A 19,237-nucleotide genomic window follows, 5' to 3' on the forward strand; every position below is an offset into this window, starting at 1 on the left:
GGTGCGCAAACACCGCAATATCAAACGAATCTTGGATTTCCTTCACCCACTCATTTCTACTACTACTACTACTACTACTACTACTACTAATAATAATAATAATAATAATAATAATAATAATAATAATAATAATGATGATGATGATGATCCCTCACCTCGTGTACCCGAGCTAGTGAAGTTTATTCTCCCTCGGCTGTCAGGCAGGGTACGTATCGGGAAGAAACTCGTGTACAGCCGCCGACAGTCATCACGACGTTTACCTTAGGGAGGGAGGTCAGGTGTGCCAGGCCAGGTAAGACCACCTTTTACACCCTCGTCAGGTACCATCAGGAACTCTTTACCTCAAGTTAATGTGATGTGGTCCTGCAGGTTCCTGACCAAGGCTGTCTGCGTGAGGGGGAGGGGGGGTGTATATTGTTTCTACGTGAGGGGGGAGGGGTGAGAGAGGGAGAGATAGTGGTGTGGTGTTTTTGCTGCTATTGACTGCATCGATCACTTCAGTATGGTGAAGATCCGTCGGTGTGATGGTGTAATGGTGCACTGTGTATGGTAGGTATACATAGGTAACACCATTATTGCTTAAATGTATTCATGTGGCTCGTAAAGTTAACGGGAAGCCATAGAGAACGCACCATTATACTGTGTAGTGCGCCATTATGATGCATTGTGTGAGGACGCAAGGAACAGAGAGAGATGCCTGGGATAATGGTCTGAAGGTGCGCCATCTGTTGCTTGGATGTGCTGAAGGACTGTACAGTGTATGGCTCTCTGGTGCTATACTAAATCATCGTGGTCTTTATTATCGTGTGTCGTGGCCGCTTATCATTATGTGGTGGAAGTGATAGTAGGTGGTAGTGGTGGTAGGTGGTAGTGATGGTAGGTGGTAGTGATGGTAGGTGGTAGTGATGGTGGGTGGTAGTGATGGTAGGTGGTAGTGATGGTAGGTGGTAGTGGTAGGTGGTAGTGATGGTAGGTGATGGTGATGGTAGGTGGTAGTGGTAAGGGATAGTGGTGGTAGGTGGTAGTGATGGTAGGTGGTAGTGGTGGTAGGTGGTAGTGATGGTAGGTGGTAGTGATGGTAGGTGGTAGTGGTAAAGGATATTGATGGTAGGTGGTAGTGGTAAGGGATAGTGATGGTAGGTGGTAGTGGTAAGGAATAGTGATGGTAGGTGGTAGGTAGATAGTGATGGTAGGTGGTAGTGATGGTAGGTGGTAGTGATGGTAGGTAGTGGTAAGGGATAGTAATGGTAGGTGGTAGTAGGTAGGTGGTAGATGGTAGGTGGTAGTGGATGGTAGGTGGTAGTGGTAGGTGATAGTGATGGTAGGTGGTAGTGGTAAGGGATAGTGATGGTAGGTGGTAGGATGGTAGGTGGTAGTGGTAGGGATAGTGATGTAGGGTGGTAGTGATGGTGATAGGTGGTAGTGGTTGTAGGTGATGGTAGGGATGAGCGAGACCCTGGGTGTTTGTGTGTCTGGGGAGTGGGGGTTTACCTGTTGTGTTTAATGACAGCAAGGTGCATCACTACCAGGGGAAGGGGTAGCAGGGGAGGGGAGGAGGTGGAAGCAGGATGTAGCAGGGGAAGAGGTAGCAGGATATAACAGGGAAGAGGTAGCAGGATATAGCAGGGGAAGAGGCAGGATATAGCAGGGAAGAGGTAGCAGGATGTAGCAGGGAAGAGGTAGCAGATGTAGCAGGGGAAGAGGTAGCAGGATATAGCAGGGAAGAGGTAGCAGGATATAGCAGGGGAAGAGGTAGCAGGATGTAGCAGGGAAGAGGTAGCAGGATATAACAGGGAAGAGGTAGCAGGATATAGCAGGGAAGAGGTAGCAGGATATAGCAGGGGAAGGAGTAGGATATAGCAGGGGTAGTGAGAGGAGTCACAACACCGAATATTGTAAAAACTGTAAGTGATTTTTCGTCAGATATTTGTTAATGCTGTCCTTGAACACGGACACTGGTCATATATCGCCACACCTAATTATTAATACTGAACTCAGGTATGGAAACAATTGAAGAAAAAGGAAAATTATTAATGATGATGTTTGTGTTTGTAGGAATATTGTTTACTGTCTGTGCTAACTGGGTTTGTTTTACTCTCTACAGGTCATCCCACGCCCAGCCCGACGCCCCCCAACGGCTCACACCCAGACATGATGCCGGTGAGTACTGTGTGTGTACTAATGAGACTGGTGTATAATATGTATTTAAATATATGCATAATATAGCAGAGGGTGGAGACAGATAGTTTAGGATAAGCTCTGAGCCGTGAGGACTTGCATTCAGTGTGGTGTGGTCTGGCTCTGTATATTGCCTGGTGACGGGGTGTTAGTTTAGGGGATTAGATCTGCTTCACTACTCTTGCACTGGTGTCTTGTTATGGGGTTTACCTGCTTTAAGGATTCCTCGCCTCCTACCCAGACAACACCTGAGGCAAGGGGCGGCCTCCATACTGGCCGTCACAAGAGTGGTCAAGTTTTTCACAACACCGCCGAGGGTGTTGTCGGGGAAGGACTCACCCAACCTATCTCTCTCCTGATGGGGACGGTAAAGAAAGACAGGAGTTTTAACAGTCGTCAGGAAAACACCAAAATATCTATATAAGACAAATGATATTTCTTGAGTTCATGAGGGCGGGGAAGATTTACTTGTGCATTTCCTGACTTGTAGAACTCCTGTCCAAACAGCTTGTTATGGTTCTAACATTTGGTGAACTTACATTTTAGGGCACACCAGGTGTTGGCAGACTGTGTTCCCATCCTGAACGGGTAAGTGTACTAGCCTGTGTTGTTTCCTCTGCTTTTACGCTGTCATGAACATCACTCGTGTTGTACAGTGAGTGTAACCTTAGCAGTTTATGCATGACGAGCCATTGTGCTTGACTGGCATGTGTTTTTACGATGGCTTCTTACGACTTCTTTTGGGGGTTAAGAGAATGAAGGTACACCAGAGGCTTTAGGTCCTGTGTGTTTGGGAGAGTCAACATGATTCTGTGTTATCCAAAGGTTACCGCGATGATAAGGCGAGTGTGACGCAGGTAGTGTGAATGTCTTGCTTTGTTGTACAGGTAAGGCTATATATAGTCTCTCCTGCTGTGTTATGTCGTACAGTCCTAACCTTCACTTCCTTCGTCAGTAGTATGTGTCACTGTACGTCCACGATGAGAGAACATGAGTTTATAACGTTGAGATGGGGCCAAGCGAGCTGACCTTATGTGTGTGGTGTTGAGTGATAGTGTGGCGGCAGCCTTGGGAGGTTAGTGGAGGGGCGTGGTGGTGGTGGACCGTCGTCTACCACACCACACACACTACCACACCAAGCACTAACTACCTCCTACTGTCCACACACTGTCTCGCTCACCACCAACCACACTCTACCACACCAACCACACACTACCACACAAGCACTAACTACCTCCTACTGTCCACACACTGTCTCGCTCACCACCAACCACACTCTACCACACCAACCACACACAACCACACCAACCACTACCTACCTCCTCAGTGTCCACTTTATTTTACGTTCGTGTGTGGATGTCGTAGTTAATTATATTCCAAGATTTGCCTTCGTGGTTTGGTACTGTAGTTGGTGTGGTGTTCCGCCCTGTTAACTTGTCTGTCTGTCTTTAAATCCTCTAGTGGCTCTTACGCTATATTGCGGTGTATGGGGGGCATGTTAATACACTAACGTGGGCACTGAGGGTTGTATGTATGCACGCACGTGGAGAGAGAGAGAGAGAGAGAGAGAGAGAGAGAGAGAGAAGAGAGAGAGAGAGAGAGATTGTTCGTAGTGGTATAGCTGGTATTGTTAATGGTATACTTGAGGGGTGGTGTAAGGTTAACGCTGTTGGTATAGGCATCGAGTTCCCCGTACGTGACAGCACCTGACCGAACCTTAACCACGGTTGATGAAACTGGAGAAAGGGAAGGGGGGAATAAATGAACAAAAGGGAGAGAGAGAGAGAGAAGAAGAGGGTTTGTTTTTATGGTGAAATCTTTGTAAAGGAGAAGAAGAGAGGAAGAGATTAATTGGTGGTCTTATTGTGTTGGGTTGTGAATGAGTGTCGGGTTTCATATTTATGTTGCCTGCAGTGTGTGAGTGAGGTGTGTGGTGGTGAGTGAGTGGGAGGTGGTGTGAGGGAGTGAGTGAGGTGTATTGGTGGTGGTGAGGTGTGAGTGAGTGGGAGGGGAGGGGAGGAGGATGAGTGGAGGAGGTGTGTTAGTGGGGGGTGAGGTGTATTGGTGAGGGAGGAGGTGTGGGAGGAGTGAGTGAGGTGTGTGAGTGAGTGGGGTGGGAGTGAGGTGGTGGGAGGGAGGAGTGGAGTGGGAGTGAGGTGTGTTAGTGAGGAGTGAGGTGTAGGGTGAGGAGGTGGAGTGAGTGGAGTGGAGGTGGGGAGGAGGTGAGTGGGTGAGGGAGGAGGGAGGAGGGGTGTGTGAGTGAGTGAGTGAGGTGTTAGTGTGAGTGGGAGGTGTATTGGTGAGTGAGTGAGGTGTGTGAGTGAGTGAGTGAGGTGTGTGTGGAGTGAGGAATGAGTGGTGAGTGAGTGAGTGGAGGTGAGTGAGTGAGGAGTGAGGTAGGTGTGTTAGGTGAGTGAGGAGGTGTGGGGTGAGGGAGGAGGTGTGGGAGTGAGTGGGGTGAGTGGGAGGTGAGGGAGTGAGTGGGAGGGTGAGTGAGGTGGGGAGGGAGGGGTGAGTGAGGTGGGGGAGTAGGAGGGTGGAGGTGTGTTAGTGGGGAGTGAGGGAGTGAGTAAGGAGGAGGGAGGGGTAGTGAGTGAGGGGTGTGGGTGGGTGGAGTGGGGTGTGGGGAGGGAGTGAGGTGTATTGGAGGGAGGAGGTGTGTGAGTGAGGAGGAGGTATTGGAGTGAGTGGGGAGGAGTGAGTGAGGTGTATTGAGTGAGTGTGTGTTAGTGAGTGAGTGAGGTGAGTGAGTGAGTGAGGTGTTAGTGAGGAAAGTTTAGTTTAGTTTAGGTTAGGTTAGGTTAGGGTTAGGTTAGGTTAGGTTAGGTTAGGTTACAAGGAAGGACATCGTATACTCACCTGTCCACTCCTAGCTGCTTTCCTCACCTTATTGTGTATTCACCACCTGAGCCGCTCGCTGTCTAATTGCGTTAGTTGAATGGTTAATAAACTGCAAAGAATATACAGGGGGAGACTAGGCCCCTGTAACGCTTGAGTATTTTATGGGGGGCAGGGTAAACAGTCCAATTACTGTACGTGAGAACTCAAGGTACAGCATCACACTCAGCTGTACAGAACCGCGTCTTGCATCTGAACACACAAACATGTACAGTATATAATGTTATTTACCACCTGAGTACGATATCTGAACCCCCGAGTACTATATTTTACTATATCTTAACCCCTTGAGTACGATATCTTACTATATCTTAACCCCTTGAGTACGGTATCTTAGACCCTGAATACGATATCTTAACCCCTTGAGTACGAGTATCTTACTATATCTTAACCCCTTGAGTACGGTATCTTAGACCCTTGAGTACGATATCTTAACCCCTTGAGTACGGTATCTTACTATATCTTAACCCCTTGAGTACGATATCTTACTATATCTTAACCCCTTGAGTACGGTATTCAGACCCTTGAGTACGATATCTAACCCCTTGAGTACGATATCTTACTATATCTTAACCCTTGAGTACGGTATCTTACTATATCTTAACCCCTTGAGTACGATATCTTACTATATCTTAACCCCTTGAGTACGATATCTTAGACCCTTGAGTACGATATCTTAAGCTTTGTTATGTGGTTCGTAGTCTAAAAGGACGGAACAGTTATGGAGTGGACAGACAAGTAAACGATGTCCCTAACCTAACCTAACCTACCCCAATAGCCTCACAAGTCACACCAGACCACACCATGGGACAGGGGGAGGGGGGGAGACATAGTTACCGTGTCCCCCACCTTGTGATGCCTTCCAGATCCACATAGTTGACTGACGCCTCGGGGTGACTCATAAATTTCACGGTGGACCAGATAAATGTAGGTTGAGTATTGGTTAATAGTCAGGACTCAGCCTAATGAGTACCTCCATAAGACCTCCAGAAAAGTCCAACCCAACCCAACCAAAATAATTAGGCCCAATACAGTGATACGAGGTAACAAGGGTGTTTTATCATACCTGGAGTCAACCGATGATTATCATAATTACCCTAGACGATAAAGCTCACTCATATAGGACCAGTCTACCCCCGTATACACCCAGTCTACCCCCGTATACACCCAGTCTACCCCCGTATACACCCAGTCTCACCCCCCCGTATACACCCAGTCCATCCCTCCGTATACAACCCAGTACTCCCTGCTATACACCCAGTCCACCCCCGTATACACCCAGTCTACCCCCTGTATACACCCAGTCTACCCCCCTGTATACACACCCAGTCTACCCCCCTGTATACACCCAGTCTACCCCCCTGTATACACTCAGTCTACCCCCTCATACACACTCCAGTCTACCCCCTGTATACACCCAGTCTACCCCTGTATACACCCAGTCCACCCCCTGTATACACCCAGTCCACCCCCGTATACACTCAGTCTACCCCCCTGTGCATACCCAGTCTACCCCCTATACACCCAGTCTACCCCCTGTATACACACCTAGCCCACTCTGCATACACCCAGTCTAACTTATATGTAAACTAAAAAAAAATCATAAAAGATAATGAATAAAGAAATACTATAATTTGACGGGAAAGTCATGTCACACACGCAGCATTAGGGAGGGAAGGAGGGGAGGGAAGGGAGGGGAAGGGAGGGAGGGAAGGGAAGGGAAGGGAAGGAAGGGAAGAGAAGGGAGGGGAAGGGAGGGGAAGGGAAGGGAAGGGAAGGGAGAGTTAAAAAGATACTTGAGGTCAGCGGTGTGTGTGTGTTGCTTGTCGTGTCCACCTGTTAATTACCTAGACTAACGAGCATGACAGTTTGTGTAAATATAATTGTTTTTTTTATTATGCGACTCAAGGCTGTGTGTGTACCTGTGGTGTGTGGACAGCATGCATAAACGTACATATGTGCATACCTATTACCACCTGTATCCTGTACTGTAGACACGCGCACACTCCCACATACTTGCGTCACATTGCAACCTTTGTGGATTGTGCTGGCAACATTTGCGTGACATTACAACCCTTTTGAGTTATACTAGCAACATTTCCGTCACATTACAACCCTCGTGAGTTATACTAGCAACACCTGCAAGAGCCTGGCCCACCATAGTGTGGTGAGGGGCGCCACTACGACACACACGACACCCACTATGGAGGAAGGAGGGACCAGATGTGAGGCGTTTCTTTAGCTCACTCAGGCGGGACAATACTACTCATCACAACGTTTGGCGGACCATTGACGTTGTGTGTGAGGTAAAGCTGTGGGCGGGTGACTGTAGGCGATGGTGTGGGTGTGGGGGCGTGGAGGGCGTGGGCGGGGTGACTGTAGGCGATGGTGTGGGTGTGGGGGCGTGGAGGGCGTGGGCGGGGTGACTGTAGGCGATGGTGTGGGTGTGGGGGCGTGGAGGGTGGGCGGGTGACTGTAGGCGATGATGGGTGTGGGGTGGAGGGCGTGGCGGTGACTGTAGGCGATGGTGTGGGTGTGGGGGCGTGAGGCGGGCGGGTGACTGTAGGCGATGATGTAGGTGTGGGAGGCGTGGGAGGGTGGCGGTGACTGTAGGCGACAGGTGTGTGGAGGCGTGGAGAGGGCGTGGCGGGTGACTGTAGGCGATGATGTAGGTGTGGATGTGGAGGGCGTGGGAGGGTGACTGTAGGCGATGGTGTAGGTGTGTGGAGGCGTGGAGGGCGTGGGCAGGGGTGGGCGGGCGATGGTGTGGGTGCATGATATGTCTGTAGAGTACCGTGTGTCTGTGTGGCTGTTGTTGTACCTGTACTTAACTACGTGACTGTTAACCTGTGTCTGTTAATCAACGTTTTGGGAGTGTGAATTCCATGTGCAAGATCAGGTGAAAAATCTCTGTCTGCCATCTTACCTGTCCTTCTGTCTGTCATCTTACCTGTCATATTTTCTGTTATCTTACCTCTCCTTATGTCTGTCATCTTACCTGTCCTTCTGTCTGTCATCTTACCTGTCCTTCTGTCTGTTATCTTACCTCTCCTTCTTACCTGTCCTTCTGTCTGTCATCTTACCTGTCCTTCTGTCTGTTATCTTACCTCTCCTTCTTACCTGTCCTTCTGTGTGTCGTCTTACCTGTCGCCCTGCTTCCCGCCGCCCCTCCTTAGTGATGCGTGAGCCACCCTGATACACCTCAAGGTTAATTTTATTATTATTCACCACACATACTATTTATTTATTTATTTATTTATTTATTTATTTATTTATTTATTAAAGACTAATAATGGTTAATCAGAAGGCGAGATTGAATTATTTGAATTTCTTAATTTTTCCCCTAAAATATGACGTGTGTGTGTGTGTGTGTGTGTGTGTGTGCGTGTAACTATGTATACTATCAACAAACACTACGGTAACTATATCAATAAGTGTTGCAGCGTGTAAAAGTGTTGCCAAGTAGGGCGGCGGCAACTCTAGGAACCTTGTGTGGGCCAACCAAATGACCACCAGGGCTTTGATATGGTAATGCTGATGGTGTAACCCCTGGCTCCCTCCGCCTCCCCAACCTCAAATTCTGTGACTCTGTCCCTGTGTTTGGTGCTGAGCTGAATGATGAACGGAAAGACTTGTGTGTGTGTATGTGTTTATATATATATGCGTGTGTATATATGTATGTACTGTATGTATGTATGTGCGTGTTGGCGACCTGGCATTCTCGCCTCGCAAGCGAGCTGACCCGGGTTCCATCCTCGGGCAGGGTGAAACTATGGGCAAGTTTCTTTACGCCATTTGCCTCTCTCTACTCAGCAGTAATTGGGAACCTGGATGTTAATCGATTTGCGGATCGTATTCCGGGGTAATGGTTAGCCAGTGCAGTTGGCGAGTTTTCCGGTCTTCTCTGACTATTCCTTGACACCGAGTCATGCAACTCGTTAACTCAGGGTGTGGCTGTTGTGTTGGTGACAGCTTCTACACCTTAAACAAATTTAAGCCTAGGTGGCCCTTGGGCCGGCCATCTTCGGCCATCCTCGAGAGACGTAGAGTGAGAGGCAATATGATAGAGGTGTATAAATGGAAGTCAGGGCTAAACAAAGGGGACATTACAAAGGTACTCAAACTATCCAACCAGGAGCGAACTCGTAACAATGGTTTTAAATTAGACAAATTTAGATTTAGGCGCGAAATATATAAACGTTGGTTTGGAAATAGAGTAGTGGATGAGTGGAACAAGTTACCAAATATCATTATTAACTCGAATACGCTGGGTAGCTTCAAACATAGGTTGGATGGATATATGAGCAATAGGGGTTGGGTAAATGTGACTGCCCAGTATGGGCCAATAGGCCCGCTGCAGTTTCCTCCATTCTTATGTAACACGAGGGGCAACCATTATTTATGTGCGTGCGCTTGTGTACGTGCTCGTGTCCAGGAAGAGAGGGGAAAGGAGGGTGTGTGGATGGGGGGGGGGGTGACCTTGGGGATCACATGACCACAGGAGTCCAGAAAAAATTCACTGATAATAAAAAGTGTGAATCGTCCGCTATACGGGAAGCTCTTACACTACACTACACTAACTTATGGGGTGAATAGTGTGTGTCTCTCCAGCGAGCAGCGGGAACCACCTCCATTTATTATTTTATTATTGGGATCACCTGAAGGATCGTCACCCCAGAGTTTGGCAGGGTGACGGTTCTTCAGGTGGGACAACCTGGGGTGACCTTTCTTCAGGTGGGGTCAGGACCCTCCAGGTTGGTTAATCTAAAGGTGAGGTCTGGTGGAAGGCCCAAATGGTGAGGTCAGAACACTGGCTCACAAATTTGTAGTCATAATCATCACCCTACCAGGACACACATTAACTTTCAGACTGTCGTCCTACAAAGGAGTGTTAGTTACAAGACTAGCGAGGTCATCCTAAAACTATATCTTGCGCTTATTTTCTTAGGTTGTGTGATGATTCCTCAAAAGTTATTCGGTGGCTTCAACAAAACAGCCTTTTAAAGCGTGAAATGTGACAGCTGTGATAATTGGATGAATAAGAACATAAGAATGGAGGAAACTGCAGCTGCCCATACTGGGCAGTCCCGTTTACACCCAACCCCTATTGCTCATATATCCATCCAACTTATGTTTGAAGCTATCCAGCGTATTCCAATTATTGATGATGTTTGGTAACTTGTTCCACTCATCCAACTCTATTTCCAAACCAGTGTTTACCTATCTCGCGCCTATATCTAAATTTGTCGAATTTAAAATCATTGCTACAAGCTCGCTCCTAGTTGGATAGTTTGAGTACATTTGTTTAGCTCTAACTTCCATTTATACACCTCGATTATATCGCCCCTCACTCTACGTCTCTCGAGGGAGTGCAGATTAAGATGGTAAAGTGCAAATTACTCCAGATCGAAGGATGGTTTTCTGTGGAAGTGCCAAACAAAAGACTGCCTGCAGTATAAAGCCACTAAGTTTATAATTGTTGTTCAGCACTCATTGTAATATGCATCGTTTATTTTGGAATATTGAATAAAGTAGTTAGTAGTGTGTATTTTCCAATATAATCTATATTATTCTTGTATCTTCTGTTAATTTTGCAACACTGTGTATATTAGTCTTGTATTATGGGGTGGAGTGATGGTTCTTCAGGTGGACACTCTGTCTCCCTCCCTCCCTCACACCCCTCTCTCCCTCCCTCCCTCACACCCCTCACCCCTCTCTCCTCCCTCACACCTCTCCCTCCCTCCCTCTCTCCCTCCCTCCCTCACACCCCCTCACCCCTCTCTCCTCCCTCACACCCTCTCTCCTCCTTCACACCCCTCTCCCTCCCTCACACCACACCCCTCACCCTCTCTCCCTCCTTCACACCCCCTCCCTCCTTCACACCTCTCTCCTTCACACCCTCACCCCTCTCTCCCTCCTTCACACCCCTTCCTCCAGGGATGATGGCACACCTCTTGTTAAGTGAGATTGGTGTACGAGGGTCTGAACTGCCGGCCAAAAACTGATTAGATAGATCCATTGTTGTCGAGATCCTTAGCTGTAGATTATTCAGTGGTGATAAGAGTGTTGGTGCCACTGTTGGTGATCGTGCCACTGTTGGTGATGGTGCCACTGTTGATGTTGGTGCCACTGTTGATGATGAACCCGGAGGCTGACGGTGTTGCTGAGGTAGTGAGTGGCTGGTCGTCTCAAGGTGAGCAACAGCAGGGAGCATTTATTAGCAGTCAGGTGAGAACATCCGCCATAGAAGGTCCTAACTTCCGACACTAACCGAGTGTGTGTAGCGTCGCCCTTACCTGTAGCCCATGGTACTCCTCCACCCCATGTAGGCTCCTTCACCCCCATGTAGGCTCCTTCACCCCATGTAGGCTTCTCCTCCACCCCATGTAGGCTACACCCCAGGTAAGCTCCTTCTCCACCCCAGGTATGCTCCTCCTCCACCCCAGGTAAGCTCCTCGACCCCTAGTAGCTTTTCCTCCTGTAGGAAGCTCCTCCTCCACCCCAGGTAAGCACCTCCTCCACCCCAGGTAAGCTCCTCCTCGACCCCTAGTAGCTCCTCCTCCTCTAGGAAGCTCCTCCTCCACCCCAGGTACTCCTGCCACAGGTATCATAGGAACACCTAAACTCACCTGGCTGCTTCAATACTGTGACGTCATCAGTTACCTTATGAGCTAACTCTTCAAGTAAACATAATTTAACCAGTTTTCTCATTTGTTTGTTGATGTCACAAATATATTGTTTACTTGTGAACAGAAACAAAAACCTTTGAAAATCTAACATCGCTTAAAATACTCGTAACAAGTCTTAGAGAAACCGAAAAGGGATGTAGTTGAGCCTTAGCTGACCAGACTTTAAGCCTCAGCTGACCAGACTTAAGACTAGGCTGGTGAGGGAATTTTTTTGAGTAAATTTGTAATGTGGCCATGTTGTTGTTACGGTCCAGCCGCAGAATAGGGCTATCACTGGGTGGCCATGTAGGGCGGGGCCATGATGGTCACGAATGTAGCTACGGGCCACCTCACCTCTGAATGATAAATCTGTTTTAATTATCTGTTACTAACGAAGGGAGGGAGTAAGGAGGCCAGCCTTTACCCCGCACGGCCCACCCTCACCCCTCACGGCCCACCCTCACCCCGCACGGCCCACCCTCGCCCCACACGGCCCACCCTCACCCAACACGGCCCACCCTCACCCCACACGGCCCACCCTCACCCAACACGGCCCACACTCAAAGATTTACATGTTATACGTCTTTCCTTGACCAAGATTATCAGGACCCAACTTGTGATTCAAATTTTTGAACGTAATGTAGATGCTACTTGGCCACTGATCTCGGGGCCGTAAATGAAGTGAAACGTTTAGATACTTTCTCACACCTCCAATTAGCGGAAATAATTAAACAACAGGTATCTGCCGTCATTCCCGTACCGACGGCGAGGCCGACAGGGTGGTCACCTGGCTTGCGAGACATCACGCTGGCAGGCGAAGACGGTAGTGTGGTCACCCCGCCTACGAGACGCCACACTGGTAGGACGAGGCCGGTACATATGAACATAAGAATGGAGGAAACTGCAGCGGGCCTATTGGCTTATACTGGGCAGTCCCATACACACCCAACTCCTATTTCTCATATATCCATCCAACCTGTTTGAAGCTATCCAGCGTATTCGAGTTAATGATGATGTTTGGTAACTTGTTCCACTCTTCCACTACTCTATTTCCAAACTAATGTTTACCTATTTCGCGCCTAAATCAATTTTTTTTCTAATTTAAAACCATTGTTACGAGTTCGCTCCTGGTTGGATAGTTAGAGTACCTTTGTAATGTCCCCTTTGTTCAGCCCTGACTTCCATTTATACACCTCGATCATGTCGCCCCTCACTCTACGTCTCTCTCGAGGGAGTGCAAATTAAGAAGCTTTAACCTGTCTCTGTATTCAAGGTTCTTAATACCCGGGATTAGTCTTGTCATTCTTCTCTGAATTCTTTCCAAGGATTCTATATCCATTCTGTAATACGGTGACCAGAATTGAACTGCGTAATCCAAGTGAGGTCTCACAAGCGCAAGATATAGTTTTAGGATGACCTCGCAAGTCTTGTAACTAACACTCCTTTGTATGAACCCAAGTACTCTATTAGCCTTGTTTCGAGCAAATACACATTGTTTACTTGGCTTAAGATTCCTACTTATCATTACTCCTAAATATTTCTCGCAGTCGGATTTCTTAATAACATCGTTGTTCATCTGGTAACTGGTTTCCCTGTTTACATCTCCTATACTGAGTACTTTACATTTGTCCACATTGAATCTCATCTGCCATTTTTCAGACCATTCGAAAAATTTGTTTAGATCTACCTTTAGTTTTGCGGAGTCATCGTCAGATTTAATAACACGCCCTATTTTAGTGACATCAGCAAATTTACTTATGTTGCTGTCTACGCCGATATCTATGTCGTTTATGTATATAATAAATAATAATGGTCCGAGTACTGAGCCTTGGGGAACTCCACTAGTGACGTTGCTCCAACGGGATTTAGTGCCGTTAATGCTCATTCGCTGTTTTCTGTCCTGTAACCACGCCCTAATCCATTTTAGAATATCTCCTTTAATGCCATGAGCCTCCACTTTTCTTATTAGTCTTTCGTGGGGGACTCTGTCGAAGGCTTTGCTAAAGTCGAGATATACCACATCATAATTGTGCCCCTCGTCCACTGATTCGAAAACAGATGAAAAGAATGTTAATAGATTAGTTAGACATGAACGCCCGCTTGTGAAGCCATGTTAGGAATCATTGATCAACTTGTGCTTCTCCAGGTGGTGTGATGTGGTCACCTGGCCTACGAGACCTCACACAAGTAGCAACTGACACGATAACACCAACCCTCGCTGTACTAGATGTATGGGCGAGGCGGCCATACTTGACGGTACTGTTTCCTCTGGTGGGCGGCGGTGATGAGGGTGTAGGGAGGAGTGTAGACAAGTTACCTGTATAAGACAGCGTGTGGGACTGGGTGTGGCCTCCGGAAGGTTGTGTAGAGAGGTCAGGTGGAGAGAGAAAGCAATTGGATAGCTAAGTAGAGAGGAGAGATGGACAGCCGCGAAGAAAATAGGTTAATTGCTTGGATGGTACAGGTGGTAGGGCGGTGCAGCACCCACTACACTATGAGGTGATGTGGTGGAGGGAGATAACAATAATATTATCGCGTGTCTTTTTATCTTTTCTTATAACCAAACCTAACCTAACCAAACCAAACCTAACCTAACCTAACCAAACCTAACCTAACCTAACCTAACCTAACCTAACCTAACCTATGCCGACGAGTCCGAAAAGTTCCACTGTTTTTCCTGGTATCTTGTGTCCGCCAAAGATGTATTGTTGGTGGTGGTACAGCTTCTCGCCGCCGGATAAAACAGTCGTGTCGATATTCCAGGGACTGTTGTGGGTGAACGTGGATTAGGTGTCATGGGCAGGTATGGTGGGGGTCAGGTGTTGTGGGGGTCAGGTGTTGTGGGGGTCAGGTACGGTGCTGGAGGCTGGGGGTAGTGAGGGGGAGGGGAAGACGATGCTTGCGTGCGTGGCGTGGAGTATGATGGTTGACGGCCCACAGTCAGTCACCTTCCAGTATACAGTTACAGGCAGACCACAACTCTTGCAGTATTATGCTGAGCTGGTGGTTGTGGAGGCGTGAGGAGCTTAACGTAATAGCTGGTGAGGATGAATAGCGGTGACAGTAATGTAGCCACTATGATAATGTGACGTTATCCTGGCTGCCTCACAACTGTGTATGTCTTGTCCCACCAACACCACCATGGTCGTCACCACCACCGTCAACACACCACCATGGTCGTCACCACCACCGTCAACACACCACCATGGTCGTCACCACCACCGTCAACACACCACCATGGTCGTCACCACCACCGTCAACACACCACCATGGTCGTCACCACCACCGTCAACACACCACCATGGTCGTCACCACCGTCACACCACCATGGTCGTCACCACCACCGTCAACACACCACCATGGTCGTCACCACCACCGTCAACACCACCGTCAACACACCACCATGGTCGTCACCACCACCGTCAACACACCACCATGTCGTCATCGATCGTCACCACCACCGTCAACACACCACCATGGTCGTCACCACCACCGTCAACACACCACCATGATCGTCACCACCACCGTCAACACACCACCATGGTCGTCACCACCACCGTCAACACACCACCATGGTCGTCACCACCACCGTCAACACACCACCATGGTCGTCACCACCACCGTCAACACACCACCATGGTCGTCACCACCACCGTCAACACACCACCATGGTCGTCACCATTGTCGTCACCACCACCGTCAACACACCACCATGGTCGTCACCACCACCGTCAACACACCACGTCAACACACTGGTCGTCACCACCGTTCGTCACACCACCGTCAACACACCACCATGGTCGTCACCACCACCGTCAACACACCACCATGGTCGTCACCACCACCGTCAACACACCACCATGGTCGTCACCACCACCGTCAACACACCACCATGGTCGTCACCACCGTCAACACACCACCATCATCTCGTCACCACCACCGTCAACACACCACCATGGTCGTCACCACCACCGTCACACACCACCATGATCGTCACCACCACCGTCAACACACCACCATGGTCGTCACCACACCGTCAACACACCACCATGGTCGTCACCACCACCGTCAACACACCACCATGGTCGTCACCACCACCGTCAACACACCACCATGTCATCACCACCGTCAACACACCACCATGGTCGTCACCACCACCGTCAACACACCACCATGGTCGTCATCACCACCGTCAACACACCACCATGATCGTTGACAGGATGATGTGTGCCTCTGTCCTAGTGGTCGTAACAGGTATTAAGTCAGTTGCCCAGCCCAGCTTATAGAGGTCCTCCACACTCTTAACGTGGGGCCGCCCCTTAACAGACGCCCATTGATGTATACCCCTGGTTTTCTTCCCATGATAATCTTCCTTTGTTATCAGTCTCTTGTTGACCACCCCACCTTCCTCCTGCCTGCCTCAACAGTCGCCCCAAGAAAGAATACATCTCCTCCAGTGAATGCAGCTTCTACTCTTTTCTCTCCTCCTCCTCTGTTGTGGCGGCCATGATATGTTACTGTGTGGTGATTAACGCGTGTTATCCACCTTACAAGGGGCTCTGCTAGGAGGTACAGTGGAGGCGGAGTGATGAATGAAGGTGCTCGCTACTTGAGTCTGCCGCCTCTCGCTGTTCTAAATATTCTCTTCTCCTTTCTTTACTTCTCTTCTCTGTGTCTCATTTTAACTTAACATTTTCCCTTACCTTCTCTACTCTTATCTCTCTCCTCTACTATCTTAACCATGCAGGAAAAATGTTCGATGTAGTGAACGTTTTATTTGTCTCATGTTTCTCAAAATAAGGCGCTAAGGAGGGGCTGAGTTCAAGGTGCGTCATGTTCCCTCGCTTACCTCCAGTGCAGCGAGGAGAGCCACGGCGGTGTAGGAGGCAACACTCGTAAACAAAGCCGTGTTAGGTGTTACTCCGCTCACTCGGTTACTCCTCATCATGGGTCGGTCGGTAGCTTGATTAATCTCCCCATTGTTGCTCATGAGTTTGTTCTTCATTGTTCAGTTTTAGTACAGGAGGAAACACTGCTCACATCTGTCCCGGGCGGGGAATCAAACCCAGGACATAGTAGTGAGGTAATGTCGGCCATCATGCTAAGGCTAGCTATTTTGGTACCGTTTACGAGGTCATGTATTGTGGTAATGTGTGTGTGGTGGTGGTGTGTGTGGCTCATGATGGCCCCTCCCCTCCCCTGCCTCACCTCACCTGCCTCACCTCACCTCACTTCCACCTTGCCCTGCCTCACCTCACCTCAACAAACACTTCCCATTCATCTAAACAAGTACGGAATTTACTGTATAATATGACTGGAAATGTGATGAAAAAAAAAACCATTCTTATTCTCGCTCAAGTTTGAAGAGTTGTGTGTGTCAATTGGGAGGACTGCGGAAAATATCACCTTGTAAACTGTTAACTCTTTGGCTGTTATGTAAAGTTAGGCCATGTTAACGTAACATAGCTTGTACTGTGTATGTCTTCTGGTTATGAGGTATAGTGTGCAGTATGTGTTCTGGTTATGACGTATAGTGTGCAGTATGTGTTCTGGTTATGACGTATAGTGTACAGTATGTGTTCTGGTTATGACGTATAGTGTACAGTATGTGTTCTGGTTATGACGTATAGTGTACAGTATGTGTTCTGGTTATGACGTATAGTGTACGGTATGTGTTCTGGTTATGACGTATAGTGTACAGTATGTGTTCTGGTTATGACGTGTAGTGTACAGTATGTGTTCTGGTTATGACGTATAGTGTACAGTATGTGTTCTGGTTATGACGTATAGTGTACAGTATGTGTTCTGGTTATGACGTATAGTGTACAGTATGTGTTCTGGTTATGACGTATAGTGTACAGTATGTGTTCTGGTTATGACGTATAGTGTACAGTATGTGTTCTGGTTATGACGTGTAGTGTACAGTATGTGTTCTGGTTATGACGTATAGTGTACAGTATGTGTTCTGGTTATGACGTATAGTGTACAGTGTGTGTTCTGGTTATGACGTATAGTGTACAGTATGTGTTCTGGTTATGACGTATAGTGTACAGTATGTGTTCTGGTTATGAGGTATAGTGTACAGTATGTGTTCTGGTTATGACGTATAGTGTACAGTATGTGTTCTGGTTATGACGTATAGTGTACAGTATGTGTTCTGGTTATGACGTATAGTGTACAGTGTGTGTTCTGGTTATGACGTATAGTGTACAGTATGTCTTCTGGTTATGATGTATAGTGTACAGTATGTGTTCTGGTTATGACGTATAGTGTACAGTATGTGTTCTGGTTATGACGTATAGTGTACAGTATGTCTTCTGGTTATGATGTATAGTGTACAGTGTGTGTTCTGGTTATGACGTATAGTGTACAGTATGTCTTCTGGTTATGACGTATAGTGTACAGTATGTGTTCTGGTTATGATGTATAGTGTACAGTGTGTGTTCTGGTTATGATGTATAGTGTACAGTGTGTGTTCTGGTTATGATGTATAGTGTACAGTATGTGTTCTGGTTATGACGTATAGTGTACAGTATGTGTTCTGGTTATGATGTATAGTGTACAGTATGTGTTCTGGTTATGATGTATAGTGTACAGTGTGTGTTCTGGTTATGATGTATAGTGTACAGTGTGTGTTCTGGTTATGATGTATAGTGTACAGTATGTGTTCTGGTTATGATGTATAGTGTACAGTATGTGTTCTGGTTATGATGTATAGTGTACAGTATGTGTTCTGGTTATGACGTATAGTGTACAGTATGTGTTCTGGTTATGATGTATAGTGTACAGTATGTGTTCTGGTTATGATGTATAGTGTACAGTGTGTGTTCTGGTTATGATGTATAGTGTACAGTATGTGTTCTGGTTATGATGTATAGTGTACAGTATGTGTTCTGGTTATGATGTATAGTGTACAGTATGTGTTCTGGTTATGACGTATAGTGTACAGTATGTGTTCTGGTTATGACGTATTGTGTACAGTATGTGTTCTGGTTATGATGTATAGTGTACAATATGTGTTCTGGTTATGACGTATAGTGTACAGTATGTGTTCTGGTTATGACGTATTGTGTACAGTATGTGTTCTGGTTATGACGTATAGTGTACAGTATGTGTTCTGGTTATGACGTATAGTGTACAGTATGTGTTCTGGTTATGACGTATAGTGTACAGTATGTGTTCTGGTTATGACGTATAGTGTACAGTATGTGTTCTGGTTATGACGTGTAGTGTGACGTATAGTGTACAGTATGTGTTCTGGTTATGACGTATAGTGTACAGTATGTGTTCTGGTTATGACGTGTAGTGTACAGTATGTGTTCTGGTTATGAGGTATAGTGTACAGTATGTGTTCTGGTTATGAGGTATAGTGTACAGTATGTGTTCTGGTTATGAGGTATAGTGTACAGTATGTGTTCTGGTTGTGACGTATAGTGTACAGTGTGTGTTCTGGTTATGACGTATAGTGTACAGTATGTGTTCTGGTTATGACG

At 47.4% G+C, this 19,237-nt stretch overlaps 1 protein-coding gene across 1 annotated transcript; it reads right to left on the reverse strand.

Annotated features, from left to right (window-relative positions):
* Window positions 1-7,338: 7,338 nt before the first annotated feature.
* On the reverse strand, window positions 7,339-16,749 carry LOC121866705 (extensin-like). Its single transcript, XM_042366415.1, has 2 exons — window positions 16,594-16,749; window positions 7,339-7,929 (listed from the first exon to the last, which is right to left on the reverse strand). The coding sequence occupies exons 1-2, from the start codon at window positions 16,747-16,749 to the stop codon at window positions 7,339-7,341; spliced, it is 747 nt and encodes a 248-aa protein (XP_042222349.1).
* Between the last annotated feature and the right edge of the window lie 2,488 nt (window positions 16,750-19,237).

This window comes from Homarus americanus, unplaced genomic scaffold (genome assembly GCF_018991925.1).
Source record: "Homarus americanus isolate GMGI-L3 unplaced genomic scaffold, GMGI_Hamer_2.0 scaffold10993, whole genome shotgun sequence".
Lineage (NCBI taxonomy): Eukaryota > Metazoa > Arthropoda > Malacostraca > Decapoda > Nephropidae > Homarus > Homarus americanus.

Excerpts from the sequence above, each read along its gene's own strand:
- LOC121866705 (XM_042366415.1), bottom strand. The coding sequence starts at position 16,749 with ATGAAGAACAAACTCATGAGCAACAATGGGGAGATTAATCAAGCTACC. Across the intron at positions 7,930-16,593 it reads CTCTCCTCGCTGCACTGGAG|ACACAGGTTAACAGTCACGT; the intron begins GTAAGCGAGGGA and ends GTTGATTAACAG.